Genomic DNA, 22,745 nt, shown 5'->3' on the forward strand with positions numbered 1-22,745 from the left:
TTGGGTAGTTACTAAGCTAAAAAATGAACCAGTAATTTAATAGAAAGTTTCGTTTTAATTTCATAATTGATGGATGCTTAAAATAGTATAACAATATGTTCCATGAAGGTGCTCCATCCAATTTGAAGCAAAAATCTAGCTGTGAATCATCAATCATCGACAGGCCACCAATTCTAGAGCCCAGATTAGACAATTTTTTGTGGGTCCAATTCTGCCTAAACTTTGCTGGCTGGTCGGCTCCATCTAGGTTATTATTGGAGGACCGCAATTTTGGAAACTTTGAAAATATATAATACATTGGAATGCGTCGTATTCCACATATTAACAAACAAGGGAAGAGAAAAAGTTCCGATTTTGGAGGGTTAAAAGAGTGAGGGGTTTGATTCTTCTGTATTTTTCATTTTGAGTTGGTTTTGATTGCGTAAAAATGACTGTTGAGGGTGAGATTAAGGTTGAAGAGAAGGAGGTTATTAAGGTTGAAGAGAAGGACAGCCAGATGGGTGATAATGCAGGAGTTGAGGTTAAGGTTGATGAGAAGGAGAGCCAGGAGCGTGACAATGGAGGAGTTGAGGTTAAGGTTGAAGGGAAGGAGATCCAGGTGGGTGATAATGGAGGAGCTGAGGTTAAGGTTGAAGAGAAGGAAACCCAGGTGGGTGATAATGGAGACGTTAAGGTTGAAGAACAAGGTAAAGAAGAGCCTAAAGTTATGGAAAAGTCCGCTTCTTATAGGGAGGAGAGTAATTTTACTTCTGATCTCAAGGAATTTGAGAGAAAGGCATTGGTTGAGCTGAAGAAAAAGCTTGAAGAAGCCATTCTTGGAGACAATATTTTCAAGAAGGAGGAGGTGAAAAAGATTGATAATCTTCAGAAAAAGGAGAAGGAGAAAGAGGTTGTTGAATTAATAAAAGAAACAAAACAAGAAACTAAAGAAAAAGAAGAAGAGAAAAAACCTGGAGCTGAAGAGGAGAAGAAGGTTGAAGAGAAAAAACCTGGAGCTGAAGAGGAGAAGAAGGTTGTAGAGACAAAACCTGAAGCTGGAGAGGAAAAGAAGGTTGAAGAGAAAAAACCTGAAGCTGAAGAGGAGAAGAAGGCTGTAGAGCAAAAGGCTGAAGCTGACGAGGAGAAGAAGGTTGTAGAGACAAAACCTGAAGCCGCAGAGGAGAAGAAGGTTCAAGAGAAAAAACCTGAAGCTGAAGAGGAAAAGAAGGTTGAAGAGGAAGATCCTGAAGCTGAAGAGGAGAAGACGGTAGAAGAGAAATGTGTTGATAAAGACATAAGCCTATGGGGAGTTCCTCTTTTGCCGAGCAAAGGCGCAGAGGAGCTTGATGTGGTTTTATTGAAGTTTTTGAGGGCGAGAGACTTCAAGGTGAACGATGCATTTGAGATGCTGAAGAAGTCACTCCAATGGCGGAAGGAGAACAACATTGATTCCATTATGGAGGAGGATGTTGGGGCGCATTTGGGATCAGCTGCTTACATGAATGGCGTGGACCGCGAGGGCCACCCCATTTGCTATAACATTTACGGGGTGTTCAACGACGAGGAGCTTTATCAGAAGACTCTGGCAACCGAGGAGAAGCGCAATGAATTCCTGAGATGGAGACTGAGGTTGATGGAGAAGGGAATTCAGAAACTTGATTTGAAGCCTGGTGGGATTTCTTCTTTGCTTCAAATAAATGATCTGAAAAACTCCCCTGGACCGGCCAAGAAGGAGCTCAGAATTGCATTGAAGCAGACGGTCGGCATTTTGCAAGACAATTATCCTGAATTCGTCACAAAAAATGTAAGTTAGATATCAATTTCCTCTATACCGAACCCAAAATCAGAAAGCCGTTTCTAAATTATAAAGCTGTGGGATCTTGCAGTTGTTCATTAATGCGCCATTCTGGTACTATGCTCTCAATGCTGTCTTATCACCATTTTTGACTCAAAGAACCAAGAGCAAGTTTGTTGTTTCTCGCCCTGCAAAGGTCACTGAAACCCTTCTGAAGTAAGTATTGTTTTTTCTGCAATTTTTTCGATGTTGCATTACATTCAATGGAAGATAAAATCCTGAAGAAATGAGCTTTGGTATTTTTAATTGCAGGTACATTTCACCCGAAGAGTTGCCTGTTCAGTATGGTGGATTCAAGAGAGAAGATGACTTTGAATTCGCTAATGAAGAGTCTAAAATCTCTGAAATTACTGTCAAACCAGGATCAACTGAATCCATTGAGATTACAGCTGATGAGGTACCTTGATTTTGTTTTCATAATACAAGTGAGTGGGGCACTTGCCTCCATACAAGGAAAAAAAAAAATCTATAATTTGGTTTAACTTATCATTTTGATTAGTTGTATGTACATAAATATTCTAAGATTTGGCCCATTAATTTATCCATCAAATTATGTGGATTAAGTATTTAATTAGATATTTAGATTATATATTTTAATATAATTAATTAATTCTAAATCAAAGATAAAATAATACTTAATCATATAATTATATAATATCTAAGTATTCAATTGGATACTAAAAATTGAACACACATAGTACTGTTTATTCTTAATATGGTCATTAATGATTGGTTGATAACGATGACAGATTGGAACTACGATAACTTGGGACGTGTGTGTGATTGGATGGGAAGTGAACTACAGGGAGGAATTTGTGCCAAGTGATGAAGGCTCCTACACCATTATTGTTCAGAAGGGGAAGAAGATAAGCACACAGGAAGCTCCAATTCGTAATACTTTCAGGAACAATGAACCTGGAAAAGTTATGCTGACAGTTGAGAATCCTTCAAGCAAGAAGAAGAGGCTTTTCTATCGATACAAGACCAACAAGAGCTCCTGCCTTTGAACTTGCTCAATTCTCATATCTATGTTACTATAATTAACTATATATATATATATCATCATCGTCGTCATGTATTTATTTTCTAATTTGTTTCAACTTTAATTGCATAGCAAAAGCTTAGGTTCATTTGGGAGAAGACAGAAAAATTATAGAGCTAAAAATACAAGAGCATTATTTTTCGAAAAGGGGAGTGGGGGAAGGAAACTGAGATTCATTCTTTTTTATTTCATGTGGGCATTTTTTGTTATGTGAAAATATGTGATTATAAATTATATATGCTTATGTGTTTTGATATCTTCATGTCTTTGCTCCAATATTATTTTAATAGACCAAAGGACTTATTCCCACCCAAACTTTACTCTTTTTCTAAGTTTTTACTCATTATCTTTTAAAAACTCAAATACCCACTTATGAATTATTAAGTCAATTAGTTTTAAAGGTAAAATTATTATTTTATCAATAATATTAAAAATAAATTAAAAATTTATCTCATGTTCTCTCGTAGGGATTATTTTTCAAAACCAAACATTTTTCAACCATCGAAACAGCTTCTGACTACCTTCAGCCCACCAGACTCTCCCTTCTGATGTGCTTTCTCTCCGATCAAAATCCCTTAGGTGTGGCTTTGTGTCTCTCTCCACTAGACGAAGAGCCGATTTAGGACAAAGACGTTGAAGCTGTCATGTACGTGCATGACAAAGCTGTTAATAGATCTTTCTTCTTGTTGACAAATCAAAGTTGTTATGCATGAAGACAAAATGACTTTTTGTCTTTGTGCACGACAAAGCCATCGAGGACAATTCGTCTCTAGATGAATCGTTCGTCCATACATGAGTGATGTGCTAGGAGATGGATGGGAAAGAGAGACGACATTGGAGAGGGAAAGACTTTGTTGGAAGAGCGCTAGAGAAGGTGGTCATTCACCGAAAAAACTCATTGAAAAATTGAAATCCTGGAGGGAAATATAATTTTTCAAAACTTTAGCCTGAGGAAAAATTGTTAGTTTTTAGAGTTTAGGGGAGAAAATGAGATAAAATTTTAAAACTAGCGAATTTAGTTAACTTTGACAATTTATGGGTGAGTATTTGAGTTTTTGAAAAATAATATGTGGAAACTTAGGAAAAGTGTAAACTTTGGGTAGGAATAAATCCTTTGGCCTATTTTTTTATTCAATAAAAATATATACATACAATTTTAAATACCAAATTAACTTGGTATTTAGATGATACGCCATCATATGATTATATCATTTTAATTTTGATTTAAAAATAAAATTATACATAATTACATGATAATACTTTATCTAAATACTCAATTAGATAATAAAAATTGGGTGCATGCACTTTTATATTATGTGATAGTATACTTAAAATATTATTGTCTTCCACTAATTTGTCAAATTTATTTCATGGAACCTTCTATATTGTTAAAGTTCATATCGAAAAATGTTATAGAATTTCAATTATGACATGGGGATAAATTAAAGTTCCTAAGTTTGACCAGATATATAAGGCCGAATGACTATTTCACCCCAAAGTTTTAGTGTATTGTTGAAGTCCCACCCATGAGTTAACATCCGTTAAAAAAGTAAAGATAAAATTGTTATTTCATTAACTTATTAAAAAAAATATAAAATTCATTAAATGTTCCCCCTACAGTTTTAAAAACTAACAACTTCATCTCTACCCAAAGTTTTCTAACTTTCAAAAGTAATATTCTCTCCCCCCCCCCCCCCCCCCCAAAACCTAGGGCTTATTTTCCAGACATTGTCTGACTACCATCTCTGGCAACCCACGACAATACTTTAACCCACTACTCATCGGCCACCAGATCTTCACTCTCCAATAGAAGAAGAGGCAATGAAGACCCGTCGATTCGTTTGAGTCGATGAAATCTTCATTGATTCTAGACGAATCGACGAAGATGAGCACCTATGTCGATTCTTTTGAAATCGACGAAGACCGTTGTCTCTATCGATTCATCTAGAATCGACGAAGACTTCGTTGATTTCAGAAGAATCGATGAAGATAGGTCTACATCGATTCTTTTGGAATCGAGAAAGATGAGTCTTCGGTGTACCATTTGGAAGCTTTAGAGGTGGCTAGTGAGATGGTGGGTTGAAGCTCTTTCTCCGATGGCCGAAGATGGTGGTCGGAGAGCCTCTAGAAAATAAACCCTAGGTTTTGTGGGGGGGGGGGGGGGGGGAGTGATACTTTTGAAAGTTAGAAAACTTTAGGCAAGGGTAAATTTGTTAGTTTTTAAAACTGCAGGGGGAAAACTTAAAAAATGACAATTTTATCCTTACTTTTTTAACAAAAGTTAACCTATGCGTGAGACTTCAGGTTTTTCAAACTCTGTGAGTTTAGCTTTAAGAATGCACTAAAACTTGGGGCTGAAATAGTCTTTTGGCCTATTTATAAATATGACTGGATTTGATTTAGGCAAATTAGAATAAGATTTAGTTCAAAATTGACTTTAATTCAAAAGAGTTCGTTCGAGATCAATAAATTGAAACTCAAACTTGGCTTGTAAATAAATGTACTTTGTTTTGATTTGAGCTTGCTTAAGCTTTAATATTTGAATCAATTCAAACTTGACTTATTTTGTGAAAACTAACTCAATTTTGACTCATACTTAACTCATTCAAACCAAACTTCAATTTAAACTCATATAGCTTTGATCGAATCCAACCATTTCAATAAACCGTAGTGCTAGTGCCCAAATTTATTATACATATCGCAATAAATGGGATTTTATTATTCCATCAAACCTCAAGGGGTCAGTGGTAAATTTTAATTTAATGTTTATGGGGCAACATAAACTCTTCACACATATACATACACAAATGAATATGTATTTGATATATATAATTATATAATTGAGTATTATTTTATTTTTATAGAAAATCACCAATACTTAATGATATATATAAGTGGATACTAATATTTACAAAATCAGACTAGACCTACCGGCTGGACCAATCGGGTCATGAACCGGTATTGTGAACGAGTTCTGCTGGCAAAAAAAAAACTATTTTTTGCAAGTTTTCAGACTGGACCATGATTGGACCGGCAGTTGGCTTCCCGTTTGCTGTCCAATCCAGATCAGTGTGATCCGATCCATAAAAATTTTAAATATATAAATTCAAAAATGATTAAAAGCAATAGCTAGGGCTGGATTCGAGCCGAGCCGAGCTCGGGCTCGGCTCGGTTTTTTTATGGTCGGCTCGAGTTCGGCTCGGCTCGGCTCATTTTTCATATCAAAACGGCACCGTTTTGTATATATATATATAAATCAAAACGACGTCGTTTTGTATAAAAAATTTTAAAAAAAAAATTACCGAGCTAACCCGAGCCAGCTCGAGCTCGATCGAGCCGAGCAGAGCCCGGCTCGTTTCGGGCTCGAACCGAGCCGAGCTGAGCTCGAGCTCGAGCTGGCTCGGCTCGAATCCAGCCCTAGCAACAGCAGCAGACCTAAAAAATAGGAGTCTTCTCCTGCAGCCCTTTCTTCTGCATTGCTGCCTTTGACGACGACAACGACGTTTGGCCGACTTCCAACAATGTTTAGCCGTTCTTCTTACGCACATTGCTGACGGTGGACTGTTCTTCTCGTTCATGTTGCCGACGTTTAAAGCTTCGTCCATAGTGTACTTCTTCTCTAAGTTGTGTTCTTCAATTCCAACTCTTCCTGCAGATTTGCTTCTCTGTGACGTCGATACCGGCGATGACTTCTGCTGGTTTGATAGATCGTGAAACTACTGCCATCCCATCACCACTCCGATCATCATCATTATCATATTCAATCTGCTGAAGGATGACATTGGCTGAAGACGCAATGACAGTGCATTGAATATTTGTAGTTTCGTATATGCAATGACAGTTTCTTTAGCTTCGAATAAAAGTATTTGGTACAATGATTAAAAGAGGCATAGGATTTAGTTTTTCCTTTAATGTAGTAAAAATTAGATTTTTTTATTTCTGTATAAATTATATATTTTATTATTTTATCCGACAAAATTCACTTATAATAACGGTTTACAGGTAAGTGGACTTATATTATATATTATAGATTTGTTATATATGTTGCTATGTAATTTATTTTATGTATGTACGGTTCAGTTTGGTCCCTTTTTTGCATGTTTTCTATTGGTATGTATATTGTTGATAACTACATAATTTTTTGTGTTGTAATATATGTTGATGATGACATAATTTTGTACAAAACTGAAAATCTAGTTGGATCAGCCGATCAAAACTGCTTGACTGGTTTGATCAGAATCAGACCTCAAAACAATTCATAATTTGGTCTAGTTCTTAAAACTATAGTGTATACCTGTACACTCCAAATGGATACATTATAAATATACTTTTATTAAAAAAAATATATATCGAGATATTTTACTGATAAAACACAATAATTCTACCTTCTCAGCTATACCTAGATTTTTTTCTCTTTTTCTCTTGTCTATATCTTTATTTTATTGTAATATCTTTGTTCGTGTTTTACAAAATCCGCCCTTCTTGCTTGCAACAAGGAAGAGTCGAAGAAACCAACCCCAGATGAAAATCCCTTATTTAATCTTCTTTCCCCAAAAGCCCATCTTCAATGTTGTTTTTAATTTTATTAATAAAGTGGTGTTATATATATATAGAAATTAATTAAAATAATTATATTTAAAGGGTTATAGTATATACAAGGTAAGGGTTAACCTTTATAGTCAATCAATTAAGGATGGAAAAAATTACCCCTGTATAAAAAATTCCCTTTGAGGTAGTATGACTCATTTCAAAACCCGTATATACACCTCGTATCAAGGTTCTGTTGCATATTCCATACATCTTGCCATTGATCTCAATGATTCGAAGGCCGTGCAAATAATAGATAAAAAGGTAGTACATTGTTCTTCTTATACATATTTGTCTTAAACTTTTTTCATTAAGGATATGATTGTAATTAGCAAAGCAGCGATTATTTAGTAATTAAGCGTAGGGATAGAGTTGTAATTTTGTAGAGAGTTTAACCAAGGTATATAAACCTTGTAAAGAGTCTTTTTCGCTTCTGTTTTTGTGTGCTCTCTCATATGCTCTGCTAGCGTTTTGGTACATAGAAGAAAACTCAATGCTTTCTTTGATTAGTTGTCTATCTTGGTAAGGTTTAGAACTTGAGTCTTCAGTTAGCTCTATTTTGAGGCAATTATGGTAACATCGAGTTTTTGATTGTATTATAACATATAATATTTCATATTTGTTTTAGTGGATTGACTACTCGAACCAAGTGAATCACTCTTATTCTTTTCTGCTTTCTTGATAACTTGCAAATTTGTTTAATAATTGGTGAAAAAGAATCATAAATCTAAAACCAACAAGTGGTATCGGAGCTATTTCTAATTATTAGGTCCTTTTTTTGTTGTTGATTATTTTTATGCTTTTTGGATTTGTGTTTGCTTGTTTCTTGTGGCCTTTCCTTTCTTCTCAGCGTTTCTTGTTATGCAGAAAGAAAGGAAAATATGTAAATAAGACCAAGAATTGGTCAAACAACAATAGACATTGAATGCTTTGATGGAAAGGGAGACTTTAACATGTGGAGAAAGAAGTTGCATGCTATCTTGGTCCACTACAAGTGTGCTAGAGCTCTCAGTGGAAAAGAAGCCCTTTCTAAAGAGATATCTACCTTTAACAAGGCTGAAGTATTGGAAACTACCTATAGTCTCTTAATTTTGTATTTGTTAGATAATGTGTTTAGACAAATAGATGAGGAAAATACTGCTGCTAAGGTTTGATTAAAATTGGAGTCCCTATATATGACTAGATCCTTGACAAATAAAATTTACTTTAAAGAACAACTGTTTGGATTTAACATGGATCTAACAATTTCAAAATAGTACTGCTAGCTTAGCCAACATTGAAGAAAATATTTTTAATGAAAATCGAGCTATAATAATCTTGAATTCTTTACTTGATTCATTAAGGATGTGAAAGCTGTTATTAAGTATGACAGAGAGTCATTGTCAATAGAGGATGTTTTAGGTTCTTTAAGATCAAAGGATTTAGAGATAAAATTTGAAAGAAAATTTGTTAATGTGAGTATCCAAGTTAGAGGCAAAACTGAGAAAAGAAATTAATCAAAAAATAACAAATCATCTAGGTCTAAGTCTAAAACTAAAAGAACTTGTTGCCATTGTCATAAATATGGTCATTTTAAAGGAAATTGTTTTGAAAGAAAGAAAGAACACACTAAAAACAAATGATAACCTTAAAATTGCTAATATTTTGGATGGTTATGATAATGCAGAGATGTTATTGTTAACTGAGAGAGTTTCTAAAAATAAATGGGTAATGGATTCAGGTTGCATATTTCACATGACACTTAGATTAGACTTGTTTGTTAATATTAAACATATTAATAGTGGTGGAAAAGTCTTTAATGGGTAATGATGAATTATATGATGTGATAGAATTAGGCAGCATAAAATTTAAAATGTTAGATGGCTCTGTTGAAGTATTAGATAATGTCAAGTTGATACCTAAGTTTATAAGAAATTTAATTTCTTTAGGGTTATTTTTAAATCAGAAAATGGTGTCCTTAAAGTTTTAAGAGGCTCTTTAGTTGTAATGAAGGGTAAACTAGTCCATGGGTTGTATATACTAGTTTGAACACTGTTGATAATATTAATGAACACTGTTTATTAGGACACAATAGCATGGCAAGTTTATTAGAATTATGCAAACAAAAATTGATAAACTCTAATAACATTACTAGTTTGGATTTTTGTGAAAATTGTATCCTAGGTAGAGTGTGCAGGTTAAGATTTTCAACTGCAACCTATAGATCAAAGGCTGTATTGATTTATATACACTTTGATCTTCAGGGACCAAATTCTCTCTCAAACTCTCATTACTTTCTTACCTTCGTTGCTTTATTCTAAGAAGGTATGGTTATATTTTTTAAAACATAAAGATCAGACTTTTGAATGTTTTAAAGAATTGAAATTATTAGTTGAAAATCAAACTAATAAAAGAATTAAAGTATTAAGGATTGATAATGGTGTAAAATTTTATAATAATTAATTTTTTGATTTATGTAAAAAGGCTGAAATTTTAAGTCAAGGAACCTGTATTGATATTCCTTAGCAAATTTGATTTGCTAAGATAATGAATAAAACTATTTTGAATAATGTAAGATGTATATTTGCTTATTCTTGCCTCATCAAGAGATTTTGGGTAGAGGTTGTTACCACTGTCTCCTATCTTATTAATAAATCACCTTGTACTACCTTGAATTTTGAGAAACCTAAGGAATTATGGTCAAAAAGACCTCTACAGCTAAATCACTTCACACCTTTTGGTTGTCTAGATTATTTCTCACAGGTCAAGGGAGGTTAAATCCTAGAGCACTTAGAGCCATTTTTCTAGGATATCCTATTGGTGTAAAAGGGTATAAGGTCTGGTTGTTAGATAAACATAAGTGTGTTACTAGCAGAGATATTGTTTTTAATGAACTAAAATTTTATAAAGATGTGTTTACACCTAATGGTAGGTCATGTGTTAAAATTGAAGCAGAGAAATTACCGGAGTTGAATTAGTGTTTATTATGAGAGAGCAAATCACATTAATGTGAGGCTACATTTCCTAAGGGATGTTTTGGCTAATAGACAAATTAAAGTGGAGAAGATATCAACTGAAATAATCCAGTTGATATTATTACCAAGATTGTTTCTGTGAGTAAGTTTAAGTCAGCCTTAGACTTGCTCAAAATTGGTGTCTAGAGTCTTATTAAGTCTACAGGGGATATTTCTCTTTGTGTAAAGATTTATTTGTGTTTGCATTGATAAGGGAGATGTTATGAATATATATTTAAAGTTTTTCTATCCTAGGGTTTATTTGTGTAATAGACTGTTGTTTTGTTTAGTTGTGTGAGCGTTATATTGTGATTAAAGAGGGTTAGAATGGAGTATAAATATTATTCATGCACATCCCTTAATATGAGATGAGAGTCAAATCAAAACCTAGATCAAGATTATATTATCAATAACAAGTTTATTTCTCAACAAGTCATTACCCAAGCAATAATCGAATTTATTTCTCAATAACAAGTTTAAATATAATAAAAATATACCAACCAATAAATTTTATTAATTTATTATATAAATTAAGATTATAATTTATGATTAAGTAATATAATTATTTATTTTTTTCTTATTATAAAATGACCAAAGCAAATGCTGCTATATTACATTGTGTGAATATGTTAATACAATTAATTTGTATAAATACATTAAAAACATGGTACATCATATCTACATTGCTAGCAAATTTATTCTCTTATATATATATATATATATATATATTTGCTGATTTATTATTCTCTCCGACTAAAAAAATATTTTTTTATTTTTACATTAATGTTTCTAGCTTGGTCTTCTCTCCTACAAAATTATTTTCAATAAATGTCAAGTTTTTTTCTTCATTTTATTCTCCCACTTACTTTCTTGTTACTATCTTTTTTATTTCTCTAATTTATTTTTTTCAATAAATATCAATATATATTTTCTCTTTTTTTCTCACACATAATTTTCAATAAATGTCGATTTCTCTTTTTCTTTTCTTTCTCTCACTCAATTTTTATTACCTTTTCTTCCTTTTTTTTCTCTCACTCATTCCATTTGGTGCTAATGCTGAAGATTAGCACAGAAAAAAGATAGTTGATAATGGTGTTGTTGGTGAAAATGACAAAAGAGGATAGAAAATGATCGACAATTGATGACGAGAGAAGAAGAGGATGAATGATGGTGGTGTTATTAGTGAAGATAACAAGGACGAGTAACAATTGATGGTGAAGAATTGCATATGACTGGTGGAAAAGAAATAAAATAAGAAAAATTATTTTTTAGAAAAAAATAATAAATTATAATTATAATTATAATTATAATTATTGGAGGATATATTGATAAATTAAATAATATTGGAAGATAAATTGATTATGGGTATTTTTATAAAATTACTAAAATCAAAGATTTATTAATAATTAAAATTTATATTAAAGAGACATCTTATAAAAGTATTTCTTGTATATAAGATGGTTGGAATATCTTTTTTTTTTTTTGATACAGTGAAATCACATATTAAATTAAATTTTTAATTTTTAAAAACATGAATGATAATTGTAATTATTGAAAGGGTAAAGGACTATTTCCCATATAAGTTTTACCTCAATTTCAATAATACATCTGTAGTAGATGAAAAATCTAAACATCTATCTATTTTAAAATTTTGTTAAATTTTTTGTTATATATAAGATTAAAATCGTTATTTAATAATAATATTAAAAAATACGTAATTTTATTTTGTTTCTCTCTCAGGTTTTAAAATTGATATTTAAATCTCATATCTAAACTTTAAAAAGTGATTCTCTTCCCCCCTTCCCTCCAACCCTAATCCCTAAGTTTTTTCTTTACTCATTCCTTTGCCCACTGACGATCGATGGAGCGTCATCTATTTTCTAAATGATGTTCGTCATCTAGATCTTAAGTTTGGGTGGAAAATTGTCTTTTTCCCTTATTGAAATAATGATATTGAACAAGTTTTACAAATTTAGATGTTGAATTGAATAAAAAATAGAATTTAACAATGGTATACTTGTTATTGTATTATTAGCATATTTTAACATTACATTAAAGGATACAAAAAGACTATTTGCACAAACATTCACGTTTATGCATGTTATCGAATTATTAGCATATTTTAACATTATATTAAAATGATATAAAAAGACTATTTGTGTAAACATTCATACTGTATTATTAGAATATTTTAACATTACATTAAAATGATAGAATAAGATTATTAGCATAAACATTGACCATCGTGTAGCTTTCACTAATAATATTATGACTATTATATTAGATTGAATTTGATTTAAACTGAATTTGAATACACTCTAATTTGAAAATTGTTTAAATTCAAAAGAATAAGTTCAGGTTTAGCTTAAGATTGGTGAATTAAAACTCGAATTCGATTTGAAAATGATTTAATATTTGATTCAATTTAAATCAATTCAAATTTAAATTATTGAATTAATTCAAACTCGATTTTTGTATAAAAATAACTGTAATCCTAAGCTTAAACTCATTTAACAGCTTATATTGAATCCAATACTATTATTATATGTTGTATCATGTCAAAGACTAATAAAATATGACTCTATGTAGACATATATTAATTTAACTTTCTAGGTCAAATTGGGGGGAGATGATTAGCTTCGTCTCCCCATTATCTTTTCAATAACAACCTTATTATTAAAGTGCGCCATCAATTAACTCTGTAATAAAATAATATATATCTAATTTTTAATATTTAATTAAATATGATAATATGTTTTATATAATTAAGTGATTTGAAATTAAGAATATTATTTGATAACATATCATTGGAAAGATTGTCATAAATACACAAAATTAAAACATATAACATTATTCATGACTCTAACATGTAGTTGGTTCAAGTAATCTTTTATAAAAAAATAAAAAGATTATTATAAAGGTAAACTATCTAAAGATATAAAATTATTTTTAAATGTGGAAAGAATTAATAAATATAAATAATTATTATTTTTTATTATAATAAAATAATACTTAAATTTTATTTTATTTTATATATTTTAAAAATTATTATATATAAAATAACTTTTTTATATTACTTTAAAAATTAAGATATTTTGTCTTAAAAAATTAAAAAAGACTTCTCTCCTAAAAACTAAGGTGATAAATTATCTCGTAAATTAATTAGTACATTAATAATAGATAATAACCGAATAAAAGTTAGATTACCGAGACGAAGCCCGCCAATAAATTCAATAGCAAGGACCCAGGATCACAAAACACATGCACAGTTCTGGAATGGAAAATTTCATAAATACTCCAAAACTTTTATTCTTTTCTTAATTTTCATTCTGTTTCATTTTTTTCATGGCGATGCCAAGCAACTTCAGATTCCGTCCATGAAAATTTCTTCCATTGTCTTCTCAACCATTCTCAGCCTTCCCATCCAATCTTCCCCGCAATTTTCACCTCACAAAACGCCTAATTTTCCTCCGTATTGCAATCCCACATCCGGAATCTCCGTTTCAACTCAACTTCAACTCTCAAACCTTTCCTTATTATCACTGCATTGCATGAATCCCACGTCCAGGTTGCAGTCATTTGTGCCCGGAAGCATGGCCTTCTGATGAAAATCAGAAGCGGCGGCCATGACTATGAGGGCTTATCTTATATCTCCCAAGTCCCTTTCTTTGTCCTTGACATGTTTAATCTTCGCGCCGTTGATGTTGACATTGAAAACAACAGTGCCTGGGTTCAGGCGGGGGCGATTCTTGGTGAAGTTTATTATAAAATTGCGGAGAAAAGTAAAACTCATGGCTTCCCGGCCGGGATTTGTCCCACTGTTGGTATTGGTGGACACTTTAGCGGCGGAGGATATGGCAATATGATGAGAAAATACGGGCTCACTGTCGATAATATCGTCGGTGCAAGGCTTGTTGATGCTAATGGGAGGCTTCTGGATAGAAAATCCATGGGCGAAGATTTGATTTGGGCTATCAGAGGAGGAGGAGGAGCCAGTTTCGGAGTCATTATTGCTGATAAAATCATTCTCGTTCCAGTTCCGGAAACAGTGACTTGGTTTCTTATTAGAAGAACTCTAGAATCACACAATCTAACTGAGATTGTGGATCAATGGCAACATGTTGCGTTCAAACTTCCTGAAGAGCTCTTCGTCCGACTCACATTAGACGTGGTTAATAAAACTGTGAGGGGAAACTTCTGGATTTATCTCGGCGGCTCTGAGAAACTTCTTTCAATCATAAACGACAGCTTTCCTCAACTAGGATTAACTCAGTCCGACTGCATTGAATCGAGCTGGCTTGAATCGGTTGTTTTTTGGGGAGGTTTTCCGTCCGGAACTTCGACAAATGTTTTACTAAATCGTTCGCCGGCACTGAGCTTCCTGAAGAGAAAGTCGGATTATGTGAGGAAGCCGATTCCTAAAGACGGCCTGGACAGAATATGGAATAAAATGATTCAACTAGAGACACCAGTGCTGATATTCAATCCTTACGGTGGTCGAATGGAGGAGATTGAAGCGAAGGCGACGCCATTTCCACATAGAGCTGGAAACTCATGGAAGATTCAGTACATAGCTAACTGGAATCAATCGGGGACTGAGGCGGCAAACTTTTTTTTGCGGTTGATTGTGGAACTTTATAATCACATGACTCCATTTGTGTCCAAAAGTCCGAGGCAGGCGTTTCTGAACTATAGAGATATTGATTTGGGGATCAATCACAATGGAATGGGAGCTACCCGGAAGGAAGAGTTTATGGAATCAAATATTTCAATGGAAATTTTGAAAGGTTGGTGAAGATCAAGACTAAGGTTGATCCTGATAATTTCTTTAGGAATGAGCAAAGTATTCCAGATCTTCCATGTTAGTTTCATATTAATTATCCAACGTAAAATATCAATATCAATAAAACTATATATATTCATATTTAAATATTTAATTATATAATTAAATGATATATTTAATTATATATTAAAATATTATCTATATATCTGATTAGATATTTAATATTAGATATATAGGAAATTATTGTGATGATTTAATAGTTATAAAATTAAACAAACATTGATTCTTGTATCTTTTTGTTGAAATCTTATAAATAAATAACAAAATTCTTTATTAAATTAGATTTTTTTTTTGATTATATGAGTTTCCAATTATTAATAACAATATGTGTCACCAAACATTAATAAGAATAACATTTGAATTTAGTTAAAGATTGCATTTGAATGGTCAAAAACATGAAACATTAGTTTTCACATCCGCAGCAGCCTCAGATAATGTCCTTTGTTGTTTCCCTAGATTCCAAACCAATCTGATAATGTGAATAGAAATTTGGAACACGAGACTCCAATTATGCTGGCACACTAGTGTTGCTTTCCCCTTCTACGTATGACAAATATTTAATAATACTGACAAAAGTGAATTCCAGGTTTAGCCTTAAAACATTTTTCCATTCTCTAATTGATGCAAATAACATTTTCTTGTCAAAATCAAAATACCTTTTAACCCAAAATTAGACTTTGTTAGTGAAACAATAATATTAAAAAATAAAATTACTATTTTATTTATCTTTACTATTTCTTTGTTAGTGAAACAGTATGAGGAGCTCAAAAACGCTTTTGTTCAAGTTTAGCTCAAGCAAAAATAGCTTGGTTAAGATTGACTTAAGTTCGTCAAACCAATATTAAGGGTGGTTCGAGTTTGATTTTAATAAAAATGATTCGATTCAACTTCAATTATTCGTTGACTGAAATCTATAGTTTGAATCTATTGCTCAGATTTATGACTCAAATTTATAATTTAAATTTATGACTTATTGATAAAATGACATTATTTTAACAATTACTTAACATAATTTGAATTGAGTTATTAGTTAAGTTCGAATCAAACCGAGTCATCTATTCAACTCACAAATCAATCTGAGTCAAACTCTTTTTAGCTTGAGTTATACTTGGTTTCACAAGCTGACCCTTCTAATACAAACTTGGTTTGAATTTAAACTAAATAAATTTGAATTGAGTCAAACCAAACTAAATTGACTTTTAAGTCCAAGCAGCTCAATTCCAATCTAACCCTAATTTAAAAATTTAGAAAGTAACATTTTGAATATCTAAAATATATAAGAAGCCTCTTTTTCCTTTTCCTTTCACCCTTATCCTTTTTTTCTTTCTTCCTATTGGGGGTGTTTTAGTCATAGAAATGTATATAAAAGAGTAAACTTAATTTTTGAATTTATTGACGGTCTTTATGAGATTTTTGGGTTATTGGAAATTTGAAAAAAAAAATCAAGGGTCTTTTGAAAATTTTTGAAATATTTTTGTCCTTTAACAGTTTCAAAAATGATTATTACACCCCTAAAGAATTGAATAGGATGCAACAAAGTTTTTAAGGGTTAAAGTGTCAAGTTTAAAATATTTGGGTCTAATAAAAAGTTATTGCTTTTTTAAAATTAATTGATAGTAAAATTAGTAATTTGCCGTTACACCTTTTTTGCATGCTCTTAAGCCAACTAACATTCAAATGTAGAGATTACAAAATTTCAACAATAACTAATTTTAAATTGTGATTCAACCTATAAACTGAAAGCCACTTAATAGAGAAGAACAAAATAGGAATTTAGAGTGAAGAAGAAAGTCATGCAGAAGAAATGGAGAAGGAGATGAATTGTAATAATTCTCATTTTGTTATGAAAATTGTTACATAGCATTTTTATACTGTTTCATAACTTACATGTTAGCTACACATATTCCTTATTTATATAATACTAATTAATAGAAGCAAAATGACAACTTCCCTTTTAACACAAAATGCAGAATCTTCCTTCTTTCTTGAATATTGCAAACGATGTCATCTATGGAATGTTTTGGTTCATATTCATAAAAATCCCTCCTTCCTCGAGTACCTTGTCCTTAGGGGAGAGCTATGGAAATCGACACCTCATTTCGTTGATGAATTCCCAAGTTGCAACCATTGAAGAAAACCCTTGCCATTGAATAAGAACTTGTGCAACAACTACATTATGTCTCTTCTTCATACGCCTATCTAGTATAGCTTGAGGAATATGATCAGAGAGTGGAATCATTTAAGGCAAGGTGTTGAAGGCTTGAATTGGAGCATGTACTAGTTTAAACAAAGACATGTGAAATACATCATGTATCTCAATGTCTAACAGTAGTTGAAGCTTATAGGCCATTACACCTATTCTTTCTTTAATATGGAATTGACCAAAGTAACAAGCTTGGAGTTTTGACCTACCTTAATGTAATGAAGTTTGCTGATATGGTTGGAACTTAACAAAAACCTAGTCTCCAATATGAAATTGTCACTTAATTTTTTTTTTATCTGCCAGCACCTTCATTCTGTTTTGTGCTCATGCTAGATGACGTTTCATCACAACAATAGTGTCTTACCTAGAGCGGAGGAAGGCATTAGTATCTTTAACACGAGCATCGTTTAGAAAATAAGACACATGCACAAAGGGGCATATCCATACAACACCTTTAATGGAGACATATAAATGCTCAAATGGTATGATGTGTTATACCATAATTCAGCCAATGGTAGCCACAAATACCAAGTGTGAGGCAAGTGTTTAGCCATACGACAAAGATAATTCTTTAAACATTTATTAACGACCTCTGTCTACCCATCTATTCGTAGGTGGTAAGTGATGGAAAGTTGTAAGCCTGATCTCTGTGTCTAAAACACCTTTTGCCAGAATTGGTTGATAAAAATGGTTCCTTTATCATTGGTAATGGTATTGGGTAAGTCATGTAATTTGTAGACTTGTCCATAAAAGTTAGGCTACCGTTGCTATGGAGAAGGGATGTTGCAAACACATAAAATGACCATATTTCATCAGCCTATCCACCACCGCTAAGACCACCACTTACCTTGAGATCTTGGCAATCCTTCCACAAAATCTAGTGTGATATCAGTAAACATACTTGTTGAGATAGGTAGAGGTGTAGCAAACCAGGTATAGCCACATTTTCTACTTTGAACCTCTAAGATGTTTCGTAACTCCAGACAAAGTTCTGAACATCCTTTTAGAGACCTTTCCAATACACTACAACACTCATCCTCTTGGCTGTAATACTTAACCTAGAGCATCCACCTATTGAGGATTCATGGAATAAAGTAATGAGCTCTTGTCTTAAATTATTGTGCTTCCCCACTACAAGCCTCCCTTAATTTTTTAACTTGTTCTCTTGCCACAAATAATTAGCATATGTAAAAAGGTCTTATTGCTTTGTAACAATAATGCTTTGAAGGTTATGATCTGTAGTCCAAGTGTCTTCAACACTTTGCAACAACTTAGAAAGCGACAGGCTTCTTGTCAAACAATTAAAGTCAAGCCCTTATAATCAAGATAGAGCATCTACAACCAAGTTTTTCTTGCTTTTTTTTATAAACAATGTCGTAGATGTACTATATTGGCTTTTTCTTAATAATAAATTTTATTTAGAATTTGGTCCATGATTTTTTCCCTCTATACTGGAAGTTTTTTTCATGTAAATCCTATATTCTTGTTTGTGATTGATTTATTTTATTTCCTACATGCAAATGATATTTCCTATGATTGATTTACCTAATTAATTAACAAAATTAAATTTAAGGTTTGTGGTCCCAACAAGTGGTATCAGAGCCTTGGTTAATTGGATGTGTGATTAATTGTGTGACTTAAGATGGAAGGTTCAGCTTCAAGTTTCATGGCTAAATTGTTAGTTGCTAATTATTTTATTTCAAACTCTATAATGGGGAACTTAGTTTACTGTAAAAATTTATTTGATCTTGTTAAATTATGATCTGACATATTAGCTAAAATATCTGAAGATGATTGGGTAAATCTACATAGGAAGACTACAAGAAATATTAGGCAACGGGTAGAGTTTAGTGTTTATGCACATATTAAACAAGAAGTTAATGCATAGGTTTTATAGAAGAAATTAGAAGATACATATGAGAGGAAGAATGCTAAAAATCAAGCCTTTGTGATTAGAAGACTAATGAACTTAAAGTTTAGATAAAGGCAATCCATTGTAGATCACTTGAGTGATTTTCAGGTTTTGGTGAATTAGTTAAGAAACATAAATATTTATCTAGATGATGAGTTGTAGGCTCTACTTCTCTTGAGTTCTTTAGTAAATCATTAGGAGGCATTGGTGGTGTCTCTTAGTAACCTTTTTCCAATTGGTGTAGCAACTTTGTAGATGGTAAAAGATAACATGCATAATGAGGAGATTGGATGCAAAGATATAAGTATGGATACTTCATAGGGTCTTGTTGCATAGAGCAAGGGTAGAAGAAAAGTCCTAATAGACATGGTAAATCCAAAGGTAGATCACAGTTGAGAGGAAAATTCACTCACTATAACTGTGGTGAGAAAGGGTATATTAAGAGAAACTATAAGGCATTCAAGAAAGAATAGAAAAGTTAGAAGAATAAGAAAAAGACAGATTTATGTCTAATTAATATGAAGAACTATCAGGAATTTCTTTTGAGAAATAGTACAATCTTGTCATTGAAACTGATGTACATTGATATTGAATAGATTGTTGACTCAAGAGTTTGTTACCATACAAGCCAGGAAAAATTGGCAAAGTAAAGATAGGCAATACTAGTTATGTAGATATAGTGGGAGTTGGCGAGGTGCATGTGTAAACTGAGTTGGGTTACACATTAACCCTAAAAAATGTGCCACATGTATCAATTTTGCATTTGAATTTGTTATTTGCTTATCTTTTTGATATATAAGGTTATTATAACATTATTGGTGATTGAAAATGGAAGATCAAAAAGGGTTTTATAATGGTAGCTGATAAGGCCATTAATTGTTACTATTTTGATTTATAATTCCCTTGTGTTGTGTGGAAATTTGATTTAATCTAATATAATTACTTATCTTTTTGCTTTTAGGAAGCTTTGAGCAATTTTGGAATAAGTTGGGCCAAAAAGATGAAAAACTGGAGCAGATCTATTAATCTGGAATTTCTGTAATGCAGACTAGGCGTGGGCACGTGAAAGATGAGAGCAGAATTCGGAAAACAGATCTGAACGCCTAGATCAGCTGCAAGAGTCCATAAAATATTAAGATTTGCTTCCTAAGAAAGGGATAATCACCAGCTGGAAAAGAGGATTAATTGAGCTAGATAAGGAAGGATATTTTTGGAGGAAGGATATACATTAAAGATACATATCTTTTCCTTTTTTTTTGGGAAGATATGTATCACTTTGCTTGATTGGATTAGGAGATTAAGATTCACTTTCAATTTCCAGATTTTTAGTAGGAAGATAATATATATACTCTTATTTTTATTTGAGAATTATCAACCATTGTACTTAGAGAATTAGAGAGAAAAACATGCTCTACAGTGGCTGAATAATTTATCTTGGTTGAAGGGATCTGAAACCATGGAACTACAATGATTGTGAGATTTATTTTTGTTCTTTAATGCATCTTTTAATTATTTGAGTATTGGTTATCTTTCTGAATTATTTTTCATGATTGTGTTGGTTGATTTCTAAGGTGCGCAATTAGTTTATCAATTAATATAATCTATTGCTAGTTTAGGTGCTGAATTCGTAATTGTTCAATCCATCTAATCGAAGTGGCAACTAGGTTTATCGTTTGCTGCGTCAGAAACTTTAAATCCTAGGAAAATAATCAACTGGATTAAATGCAACGTCGTACGTTTGTATTGTCTTGCTTCGTTGGTCTTTCTAATTCGTAATGCTATTGTTTAATTAAATTCGAGATCGTATCCGAATTATTAATCAATAAGGGTTAATTGGAATACATGTTTTTGGTTAACTAATCGTAAGGAATGACAGGTAAATTTAATACCACAACGAATATTTGAATAATTAATTTGATATTTTTGGTTTCGATGATCAATCGTAGTTCCAATGGTGGATGTGACCGAAAACCAAGGTTTGTTAAATTGATTTATTCCTTTTAGATTATTTTATTGAATTTTTATTTATTGTTTTTCATAATTTGCATTCACTTCAAAACCCCCTTTTTATTTATTTGTTTCGATTTATTTGTGACGACATACTAATCAAAGCTCTTCGAGGGAACGATCCCTACTTTCCTTTACTACATTTTTGTTGCAGGAATTTAGGATTTAATTTGGGTGTCAACGACAGCACGTACCAAATTTTGGCGCCGTTGCCGGGGAGTTTTTAATTTGTATGTTTGTTACGCGATCTTTGAAACAAGCTAGTTTACAGTTTGATCCAGAAATTGAAAAGACTACAAAAGGGCTGAGAAAAGAAGCAAAAAGGAGACTGCAAGCACATAGATCTGCTTACGAAACAGAGGAGAACATGGCTGAAAATCAGACTTTAAGAGAGCTTGCTGCTCCAGATTTAAATCAACAACCACACTGCATTACTTTTCCGAATTTAGATGTTAATACCACCTTCGAATTAAAATCTGGACTAATTCATCTTTTACTTATTTTTCGTGGCTCTGCAGGTGAAGATCCTCATAAACATTTGAAAGAATTTCATGTGGTGTGCACCGGAATGAAACCGAATAGAGTAACCGAAGAACAAATCAAGATGAGGGCTTTTCCGTTTTCTTTGAAAGATGATGCGCAAGATTGGTTGTATTATCTACCTGCTAGAAGTATCACTACTTGGCATGAGATGAAAAGATTATTTCTGCAGAAATTTTTTCCAGCATCAAGAGCAGCCAGCATAAGGAAAGAAATCTGTGGCATTAGGCAGTAGAGTGGAGAGTCTTTATACGAATATTGGGAGCGCTTTAAAAAACTCTGTGCGAGCTGTCCACATCACCAAATTAGTGACCAGCTGCTTATTCAATATTTCTACGAAAGACTTCTATCAAATGAGAGAAATATGATTGATGCAGCGAGTGGTGGAGCATTGGCTGACAAAACACCTAAAACAGCCTGAAATTTAATTGCAAATATGGCGTCAAATTCACAACAATTTGGGAATAGATTAGACCATTCGTCTCGACATGTCAATGAGGTAAATGTATCTTCTCTTGAAAGACGACTTGATGATCTAACTACTCTTGTACGTCAAATGGCTGTAGGAAAAACAGAGGCAGCAAAAGTTTGTGGAATCTGTTCGGTAAGAGGACATCCAACTGATATATGCCCAACACTTCAGGAGGACTGCTCTAAACATGCTAATGCAGTAGGTGGATTTTTAGGACAACAACAGCGAAATCATAATTATAATCCTTATTTGAATACCTACAACTCCGGTTGGAGAGATCATCCTAATTTTCGTTATGGGAATGCAAATGCG

The 22,745-nt window shown here is 32.5% G+C and overlaps 1 protein-coding gene, 1 non-coding gene and 1 pseudogene across 2 annotated transcripts; 2 read left to right on the forward strand and 1 right to left on the reverse strand.

The window, feature by feature from the left end:
• The first annotated feature begins 336 nt into the window (after positions 1–336).
• Positions 337–3,130, forward strand: LOC123205857 (patellin-4-like). The gene is made up of 4 exons (XM_044622904.1): positions 337–1,783; positions 1,866–1,990; positions 2,087–2,231; positions 2,584–3,130. The coding sequence occupies exons 1-4, from the start codon at positions 428–430 to the stop codon at positions 2,839–2,841; spliced, it is 1,884 nt and encodes a 627-aa protein (XP_044478839.1). The 5' UTR covers positions 337–427; the 3' UTR covers positions 2,842–3,130.
• Positions 3,131–8,416: 5,286 nt separating this feature from the next.
• LOC123205849 lies at positions 8,417–15,322 on the forward strand (annotated as a pseudogene).
• Positions 15,323–22,160: 6,838 nt separating this feature from the next.
• On the reverse strand, positions 22,161–22,267 carry LOC123205859. Its single transcript, XR_006499901.1, has one exon. It is a non-coding gene; the product is annotated as a small nucleolar RNA R71 (small nucleolar RNA).
• Between the last annotated feature and the right edge of the window lie 478 nt (positions 22,268–22,745).

This window comes from Mangifera indica, unplaced genomic scaffold (genome assembly GCF_011075055.1).
Source record: "Mangifera indica cultivar Alphonso unplaced genomic scaffold, CATAS_Mindica_2.1 Un_0017, whole genome shotgun sequence".
Classification (NCBI taxonomy): domain Eukaryota; kingdom Viridiplantae; phylum Streptophyta; class Magnoliopsida; order Sapindales; family Anacardiaceae; genus Mangifera; species Mangifera indica.